A 10542-nucleotide genomic window follows, 5' to 3' on the forward strand; every position below is an offset into this window, starting at 1 on the left:
GAAGGAGGGAGGAAGGGAAGGAAGAGAGGAGGGCAGGGAAGGGAGGGAGGGAAGGAGGAGGGAGGAGGGCAGTGGAGGAAGGGAGGAAGGAGAGGAGGGGGGAAAGGGAGGGAAGGAGGGAGAGAGAGAGGAAAATAAGTAGGAAAGGAGGGAAGGGAAAGGAAGAAGGGAGAGAGAGAGGGGGAAAAGTAAAGAGAGGGAGGGAAGGGAGGGAGGTAGAGGTTACAGGAGTCTAAGTTTTGAAGGAAGTTGGGGGAAAGGAATTCAACTGCCTTCTAATAACTTGCAAAAAGGCTTCTCTTGTTAAATTTTAAAAAGAAACCAAATTCAAACCCCAGAAGCCAAAACAATTCTGCTGAGGTTTTAACTGTGTCTTCCTGAACATAGATCTGAGGTTTTACATAGCAAAAATGAGTCAGTGGCTTCTGCCATTTCCTTTTTACTTTTAGTTCCAGGCCAGGGTGAGAGGTGGTGGTGCAGGAGGCGGGGGAAGGGGGAGGCGTTGGCAAAGATTCTTTTTCCTTTCAAAAATAATATTAAACTTAGTCTATGGGATCAGGGTCTGGTCTTCCCTCAGAAATCTGTCTCTTGGTTATACTCATAGCAATTAGACTGTTTTCTCAGCATTCAGAAATTTGTTTTATGTTCAAATGTTCTATGTTGTTTTGATTAAAAGGGCTATTTATTCACTCTACTGGTGCTGACCCTAGTCTTTTTCAATTGCNTTAAAGCTATTTACCTAATTTCATTTTCTTTAATGTAATGAAAAAGACTCTGGTTGAACTGGAGTTAGCTAAAATTCAGTTAAAGAAGATGAGATGAGCTTTATTCTTTAAGGTACCTTAGAGTGGGTAAACAGAAGTGGAGACAGATAAGATCTAGTAAAGTTGGGTAGAAATAAATAATTAAATTTAATTCCCACAGTCCCTAGACCACCTTTAAATTTGCTTCCCAGCCTGCCATTTTTCTTGACTGGCTTCCTCACAAATTAATATGATACTCCCATGATTCCAAATACTTGGTGTGGGAAGTCTAAATTAAAGGAGACAATGGACTGTGCTAAAAGATAATGCTCCTGATTATCAAGTTAAACATTTCATAGTTTCCTTCCCCCATTGCTCACCCTTCCAGTTCCTAGCCTAAACCTAATTGAAACAGAGATGGGTTTTTAGGAAGTCCTTCAGAGAATCTTACCCAAACTCAGCCAGTTTCTAAAACTCAGATTTCTTTCTTTTCTCTTTACAGATGTCTGACGATATTGACTGGTTACATAGCCGCAGGGGCGTGTGCAAGGTTGATCTCTACAGCCCAAAAGGACAGCAAGATCAGGACCGGAAAGTTGTAAGTATAAAATTACCCCTACCAAGGAGTGGGAAGGATTGGTGTATGAGTATAGATACACTGGAACCCTGGATAGACTAATGGAGAGTGATTCTGTGATGTCTCTAAGCAACCAAGCTCAATGACACAAGGACAAAGGGAGAGGCAGGACCAGGAGTGATGTAAAGGAGGGAAGGCTAGGGGGAAGCCTGAGGTGGAGGGAGGAGTGGTGGTTGCCTAGTTACCAGCCCTTATTACTATGAAGCCAGAATGTCACCTAGCTACCAGTAAGTTGCACTAAAGTAGGACTCCCTCAGGAGGACAATATACTGCATGTTCTGTTTCCCAAACTTCAAGTGATTTGCATAGTACTTCACATTTTTTTTATCATGTTCAAGCACCACTCATACTATTATTTACTTAATACATATTTCTGCTATGTTTTTAAAAATGAATTTAAAGTTCAAATACACTTAAAAATTACCATCACCATGGGGCGCCTGGGTGGCTTAGTCGGTTAAGCGTCCGACTTTCGCTTAGGTCATGATCTCGTGGTTCGTGGGTTCGAGCCCCGCGTCGGGTTCTGTGCTGACTGCCAGCTCGGAGCCTGGAGCCTGTTTCAGTCTGTGACTCCCTCTCTCTCTGACCCTCCCCTGCTCACGCTGTCTCTCTCTCCTAGAAATAAATAAAAACATTTAAAAAAAAAAATTACCATCACCCTAAGCATTATTGTCTATAATACCATAGGTTTGATGTTTTAGTATGTATTTTCCAAATAAACAAGTACACCTATTATATACAAACATGTATTTATGTACCACCTAAAATATTCTATACCATCAATAGTAAAAACATCACATTTGGGGAATACTATAGCAGAAAGTACTGTAAAATGGGAATCAATTAGAATCAACTTCTTTTTTAAAAAATTTTTAATGTTTTATTTATTTCTGAGAGAGAGAGACAGCGTGAGCAGGGGAGGGTCAGAGAGAGAGGGAGACACAGAATCTGAATCAGGATCCAGGCTCTGAGCTAGCTGTCAGCACAGAGCCCGATGCAGGGCTCAAACCCATGAATGGTGAGATCATGACCTGAGCCGAGGTTGGATGCTTAACTGATTGAGCCACCCAGGAACCCCTAGAATCAACTTCTAATGAAAGTTTCACTTTTGAGTTTGTGTTTTGGGCAAGCCACCTCTCTTTTCAATAAATGTGGATATTCTATTTTGGGCCTCTCTCTGACAGGTAGGTATTCTCATTTAGGTACTACAGGAATGCTTAGATTCTGTCTGCCTAATAATAACAGTATTGAGTACTTACTGTGTACAAGCACTTTACTAAAAGCTTTACATGCAATTCTTCTTAATCAGTCCTCACAAGAATCCTATAAGGTAGGTGTTATTGTCATCTCTCAAAGAAATTACAGTTTTTAGAGTTTTTCTAAGTTCACCCTCCTAATTTGATACAGATATGCTTTGTCGATGTGTCTACCCTGAATGTGGAAGATCAAGATTCTAAGGTGGGTATTCTCTGCTCCCCTCCCTTGAAACGGGTGGGAAACTGCTGAGCGGGTTTTATCAGTGCCAGCATGAGAAAAGGGAAAGGCTGTAGCAGAGAGTGGAAAGGTAGAGGAGACTCAAGTGGAAGGCCATTGTTCTCATGAGCCTAGCATCCCTGGTTCAGAATTTACTGTCACTCTTGATACCAAACCTCATTTTAGAAGCCACTTAAGTTGTTGGTAGGGCTGAAAGAATTAATGCATGGAAAATAGCATGTCAGAGAAGTGAAATAACAAAAACCCTCTACAAAAGTTTGATGATTAATGGAATATAGTTCCTGAGACTGACAGCTTTGTGAATATCTTTTGTAGGGCTGGGGTGAGGAGAATAGCAATTCGTGGAGGGAACTTTATCATTCTTCAAAGACTAGCTATCACTACAGTCTTACCTCTCCTTCAGAAAGAAAAGGATAATAGGAGACATAACATTCATACTTTGAAGTGGTAGCCTAGGAGGGCAGCCTAGAGAAGTCTCAAAAACCGACTGTTCATAAAAATATTATCACTTAATTCCTCAGGATGCTGCTTGTTCCAGTTCAGAAGGTGACATAAACCTGGGGAATCTGGAAGAAAAAGAGATTATTGTTATCAAGGATACTGAGAAGCAAGACCAGTCTAAGGTAATACTTCACCTCGGAGCTCACCCTTTCTAATTCTTAGAGCTAAATGCTGAGTCTGAGGACTCTGGTTCACAGACAGTAAGAGAATTATTGTCAAACAGGCCCATAAATTTGAATACTATGATATTCTAGAGAGCACAGTCCTAAATTCAGAGTCACGGTAAGTTCAATGCCTAGAAATCTAACAACGGCGTTAATCACAAAGGCTCAGAATGCCCTTTCCTGATTTCAGGTAACTACTCCAAATGTAACCTTGCTATTCTTACCCTAATTAGGATGTGGGCTTATAAGCAAAAATCCTTTGCAATGTTCTTTGCTGGCTTGTAATAGATTTGTGTGCCTCACATTGCCCAGACACCAAGAAGGAAGAATGAGAATATGAAGCAGAGAGAATCCACAATGACCAAGAACTGTCGTTGCCTGGTTCCTACCATGTTGTCTAAGAGATGATCTAGGCTATTGGGTAGCGTAAAGTTAGAAACAATTAGATTTGCATGCCACTGTCACATATAGAATCTTTTTGTTTTCGTGTAAGAAAGTATCCTACATTATATCTGTTGGGCCTCTGGTTTGGGGTAGGCATTAGAGTACATGACAAGTCACTCCCACAGCCCTACAAGCTTGGAGCAGCTGGTGTTGACACAGGATATTTGGCTTTAGTGCAAAACAGTCAAATATTTCTTGTTCTATGTTCCTAGGCTCATATTATAACGGGAAACATCGTTTCTGGCCCCAGGCACCTTTGGAATGATGAGTGTAGCCCCTAAGGAAGGAAAAGCCAGTTACAAAATATTCTATAAATAGTTTTGAATTCAGTTGGGGGTGGCCAAGTCAATTCTGGAGTCTCAAGAAAGGGATAAATTATACCTGGTGTTTACTTTTAAAAGAGCGACCCATATTTCCTACACACAAGGCAGATCTCCTTGATTGTATCAAGCCCATTTGGAAAAAGTTGACCTTATCATGACCTCACATTTCCAGGAATTCCATGAAAAGACAGGAGATGAAGCAATCAAAGGGGCAAAGAGGGCAGTGGCACTTAGCACTGAGTAGAAGATGTATACAATACATATACACTTACCCAGACATGGGCATACACAGTCACAAGCATATAAAAATACACAAAGTGACATACACATTGATATATACATCTACATACATTAACAAAAAAGAATTTATACAAGCAATGACATACTCATGCCTGGATACCTGTGACATTGACAGATACACACAAGCACTAATCTAATAAACTTATGTATTTAACCTATTTATAAACAGTGACTTACACATATACACAAAGATATACAGTTATATAGAGTCAGATACCTTGACATGTCCACATGTGACACACATAAACATCCATATATATATATATATATATGTATGTGTGTGTGGATATATATATAATGCATAAACATATACACATTAACAACCATGACCCTTAATCAAAACACGGTAGCTGTACAGACTCAGGTATAGGCATATACACCTATACATGTACTTCATGTTGATACACACACATACAAACTTAAGCAAAATGATATAGTCACTAACTCTCATTTGAATGCATTGATAACACACATAGACAAAATGCAATAACATCCCCACTCATGTATTCACACACAAATGCAAATGCGAGGGTGTGTGCAATACTGACACACACACTCATGCACTGACATAGCATATAAATAGTGCATAAGTGATACCCAATTTATTGACAGACTACACAGTCATTATTCAATCACCTATTTATACACAGTCATATTTTTTAATGTTTTATTTATTTCTGAGATAGAGAGAGAGAGAGGCAGTGTGAGCAGGGGAGGGTCAGAGAGAGAGGGAGATACAGAATCTGAAGCAGGCTCCAGGCTCTGAGCTAACTGTCAGCACAGAACCAGACGTGGGGCTCAAACCCACAAACCGTGAGATCACGGCCTGAGCCGAAGTCAGACACTCAACCGACTGAGCCACCCAGGTGCCCCTACATACAGTCATATTTTAACATACACATCTATTAATATAGTATGCATTAATTATACATGAATGTATTAATGAGTGTGTATGTTACTATGTGAATGTATGCTCTAATATACACAAATGCATTTATGGCTGCATGATACATGCTACTGGATTTATATCATAAATATATGCATATCATTCAAATTGGCACTTGCTTATTTACATATTCTCAGACACACTGACATACACACTCTCATGTTTACATTCCCACACACATACAACATTTATACACTAACATGCACATGTGGCAGTGGGTATTGATGTCAACATATTACACATGCTTATTATACCTATTCACACATGTGCACTGACATGCACATCTTCACACACACTACAGTCCGATACATTCTCACATCTATTGAGATGCTCTTACTTAGGAATTGCTACATTAATATGCATATGCACACAACTGATACATGGATACATATTTGACACATATTGAGATAAGCACATGTACACAGATGAAATTGGCAAATATATTGCTAACACTGAGGTGCAGTTAAGTGTACCAACGTATATACTCTGATCTTTTGTGGCTGCCATTTGTGTTTGAACGTATATTAATGGTTATAATTGTATTGAACATGTATAAATGGTTGTAATTGTATGTTAAGTTCCCGTGCAAATTCTGAAGGCCAAATCCCTAATCTGTGTGGTTTGGAAGATACATCTTCTAAATAAAATGAAAGAAAGAAGTACCCTACCCAAACTCATATGGATAGGTGTTCTCCTTTTTTTAGACGGAGGGATCTGTGTGTCTTTTCAAACAAGCTCCCTCTGATCCCATAAGTGTCCTCAATTGGCTTCTGAATGACCTCCAGAAGTATGCCTTGGGCTTCCAGCATGCACTGAGCCCCTCAGCCTCTAGCTGTAAACACAAAGTAGGAGACACAGAAGGCGAAAATCACAGATTACCCTCTGAGAACTGCTACAGCGTCTATGCCGACCAACTGAACATAGATTATTTGACCAACAGACCTCAAAGCCTATGTCTAGAAATGACAGCAGCCAAAAACACCAACAATAACCAGAGTCCTTCCACTCCTCCAGCCAAATCTCCTAGCAATCAGAGGGCAGTTATTTCCCCTGATGGCGAATGTTCTATGGATGATCTTTCCTTCTATGTCAACCGACTATCTTCGCTGGTAATCCAGATGGCTCGTAAGGAAATCAAGGAGAAGTTGGAAGGTGGAAGCAAGTGCTTTCATCATTCTATCTATCCATCCCCTGGGGACAAAGGGAAAAACAGTCCTCGTAGTGCTGTGAGCAAGATCGCTTCTGAAATGGCCCATGATGCTGTGGAAGTGACCTCTGCAGAAATGCGGGGCACTGGGGAGGAGTGCAGGGAAGGTGGCCGGAAAACCTTTCTGTATAGTGAGTTGTCCAATAAGAACAAGGGTGGTGACAAACAGATGTGTCAAAGAGATAGCAAAGAATTTGCAGATTCTATCAGCAAAGGGCTCATGGTTTACGCAAATCAGGTGGCATCTGACATGATTGTCTCTGTTATGAAAACCTTGAAAATACATAGCTCTGGGAAGCCAATTCCAGCCTGTGTGGTCCTGAAGAGGGTGTTGTTAAAACACACCAAAGAAATTGTGTCTGATTTGATAGATTCCTGCATGAAGAACCTACATAATATCACTGGGGTCCTGATGACTGACTCAGACTTTGTCTCAGCGGTCAAGAGGAATCTGTTCAACCACGGAAAACAAAATGCTGCAGATATCATGGAAGCCATGTTGAAGCGTCTGGTCAGTGCTCTTCTTGGGGAGAAGAGGGAGACTAAATCACAGAGTCTGTCATATGCATCCTTGAAAGCGGGGTCCCATGATCCTAAATGCAAAAACCAAAGTCTTGAATTCTCAGCTATGAAAGCTGAGATGAAGGGGAAAGACAAAGGTAAAATGAAACCAGAGCAGTGCAAGTCATTGACTAGTGCCGAGAAAGTCGGTGAACACATCCTCAAGGAAAGCCTGACCATGTGGAACCAAAAGCAAGGAAACCAAGGCAAGATGCCTGGAAGAGTATGCATCAGTAAGGAAGAAAAGAGAGAAAAGATCAGCCCTTCCACAGATTCATTGGCAAAGGACTTGATTGTATCTGCCCTTATGTTGATCCAGTACCATCTGACCCAGCAGGCCAAAGGCAAAGATGCATTTGAAGAGGACTATCCTGGTTCCACCATGGGGTATATGACTCAGAGTGCCCAGTACGAAAAGTGTGCAGGTGGCCAAAGTGCCAAGGCACTTTCAATGAAACACCTAGAATCTCGTGAAGCACCTGGACCATCCACCTCTCTAAAGGAAAATCAACAGCTGGACTCCCAGAAGCTCGATATGTCAAACATCGTTCTAACACTGATTCAGAAACTGCTTAGCGAGAGCCCCTTCAACAGTGATGACCTATGTGAAGGTGAGAACAAACGTTCTGAGCCCAAAACAAGCAAAATGGCTTCCATGTCCAAGAGACCTGACAGAGAGGAAGAACAATGCCACGACAATCAAGAACTTGACTCTATCATTGGCATGAGGCAAGTGAACCGCCAATTTATAGATCAACTGGTAGAATCTGTAATGAAGCTGTGCCTTATCATGGCTAAGTATAGTAATAATGGGGCAGCCCTTGCTGAGTTGGAAGAACAAGCAGCCTTGGCAAACAACCCCAATTACCAGGTTGGTGGCTCCAGATATTGTCACAATGGTGCGATGTCACAGACCCATCAAGACTCTCCTGGGCCTGAAGTCATAGTTAATAATCAGTGCTCAACCAGTAACTTGCAGAAGCAGCTCCAGGCTGTCCTGCAGTGGATTGCAGCCTCCCAATTTAACGTGCCCATGCTGTACTTCATGGGAGATGATGATGGACAACTGGAGAAGGTAAGCAATGCAACATACACAAGAAGAAAAGAGGGTTGGGATGGGCAGGGATAGGGAGGCAGCGTTGTACTGAGAACCCAAGAGCAGTCCAATTATTTCCAAGCCTGTTCTTTACTGTGCACTTCATGAATTACTTTCACTTTGAAAAAGGACAGAAGTGGTGAACCATTAGCTGAATGAGGCTCTGGATATCTCAAGGCCTGTGCATTTCTTGCAAGGGAAGAAGAGTGAGATTAGCTCATTTTATCAGTGAACATTTCAACAAACTATTTGGTAACACATCAGGGAACAAGTTTTGAGTCATGTTTTGAGTTTGAAGGCCGTCAAAGGATTGGAGAGAGGAAAAAAAGAAAAAGAGAGCTAAGGAGCTCCTCTCCAAACTCACGGGTCCTGAACATGCCCCAAGAGTACTTGCTTCCTTAAACTTTTTGCCCTAGGCACCTCACTTACTTCACCCTAGTCCTGGTCTCGCCTTTCAGTCTCACAAAGGCCAGCATTCATACACGTACCAGTTCTCTCCTCTCTCTCTCTCTCTCTCTCTCTCACTCTCGCTCTCCCTTTTGCTTTCTCTCTGTCTCTGTCTCTGTCTCTCTCTCTCTCTCTCTCTCTCTCTCACACACACACACACACACACCTCACAGCTGTGTTTCCTACATTAGATGGGTTCAAGAGAAATAAAACACAGAACCAAACTATTTTCAGTCCAAGATCAGGAGATTGTCCGTACTTCTAATCACATACTTTTTTAGGGAAGCTGGGGAATGGCAACCCCTAACATTGACATAGCAATCATCACAGACTAACTGACGGATCTAACACCTATCAGAAGTATTTGGCAAACACCAATTGATTGTGAGTTTGTTTTCTGAAGCTCAAAAAGAAAGTCCTGTGGCATTTTGATCTGTGTTATTTGAGGAGGGCCAAAGTAAAAGGAAAGCCATGTTAGGAGCCTCCAGTCCTGCAGCTGTGTCAGGCATTAATCCTAGAATCATGGGCAGGAAGGTGAGTGGGAGTGGGTTCACTTTATCCATCTAGGTCCCTTCTCCAAAAGCATCATGTGACTCAAGCTACCTCTGCTCTCTCCACAGCTTCCTGAAGTTTCGGCTAAGGCAGCAGAGAAGGGGTATAGTGTAGGAGACCTTCTTCAAGAAGTCATGAAGTTTGCCAAGGAACGACAACTGGATGAAGCCGTTGGAAACATGGCTAAGAAACAACTGCTAGACTGGTTGCTCACTAACCTGTGAGCTAACAACTCCTTTGACTCCTCTCCTTTATTCCCCTAGCAGCATTCCATCCCAGCCTGAACATCCCTACCATCAGGCCAGTGAACTGCACACCACGTGATTGTATTTCCTAATACATCTGAGCAGTTGAGCTGTGCAAATACAGGGTGTCCAAAAGCTGGACGATATCATGAATTAAAAAATTTAAAAAAAAAAAAAAAGAATGTGATTTTTTTTTTATCAGATAGACCTGAGGCAAGGGAGGAAAATGGGTTTAATTCCAAGGACTAGTGACACAGTGGTGAACTTGTGTCCAGATCTCACCCTAGGTTGTTTTCTGAGCACCCAAGACCCAGGGCTATAACATATATCCCAAGTCCATAAGTAATCTGGTTTGTCCAAATCTGTTTACAATCTCTTTAGAGTTTCACCACCTGTGGCCTCTCTGTTTCTCTCAGAATTGTGTACCTAATTTGATAATCCCCCTTCTAATCCCAAGGATGCAGCCTCCTTGGGTTTTGTTAAGACTTTGAAGATGGCCTATCTTACATGAACTCTGACTGAAGAAAGTACGTATATTACCCATGGACATTGCTCCCCCTTGCCTTACACATACCCTCACTGTTTACTGCACATGGATAGGTACTATCCAGAACTACTCCTACTATCAGATCCAGATGGGATCTGATCCTCCCCTACGTGTGATTAAAGCTTTCTTAGAAGTCATTTACTTCAGTTGATGAGATTTCCTGGTCTTCCATCAGTCTGAGAGAAAATTTTTCTGAGAATAAAGCCAAAGGGTGGTAAATTCATAGCCACCCTATGTGAATCCCAACTTCTCTTTTGAGACCAGCACTAAATCCTTAGATTGGTTGTATGCTTCTCAGAGGTCAATCATAATGCTAGAATTCATTACAAATAAGA

The 10542-nt window shown here is 41.6% G+C and overlaps 1 protein-coding gene across 1 annotated transcript in view; it reads left to right on the forward strand.

The window, feature by feature from the left end:
* AKAP4 (A-kinase anchoring protein 4) overlaps positions 1-9828 on the forward strand; it is a 10082-nt gene extending 254 nt beyond the window's left edge. The window contains exons 2-6 of the mRNA XM_077753050.1: positions 1246-1341; positions 2788-2838; positions 3396-3497; positions 6257-8395; positions 9484-9828. Coding sequence (XP_077609176.1) covers positions 1246-1341; positions 2788-2838; positions 3396-3497; positions 6257-8395; positions 9484-9639 — 2544 coding nt within the window. The 3' untranslated portion in view covers positions 9640-9828. The remainder of the gene's footprint in view (positions 1-1245; positions 1342-2787; positions 2839-3395; positions 3498-6256; positions 8396-9483) is intronic.
* Positions 9829-10542: the final 714 nt, after the last annotated feature.

Source organism: Crocuta crocuta, unplaced genomic scaffold, assembly GCF_008692635.1.
Source record: "Crocuta crocuta isolate KB4526 unplaced genomic scaffold, BGI_CrCroc_1.0 scaffold601, whole genome shotgun sequence".
Taxonomy (NCBI): domain Eukaryota; kingdom Metazoa; phylum Chordata; class Mammalia; order Carnivora; family Hyaenidae; genus Crocuta; species Crocuta crocuta.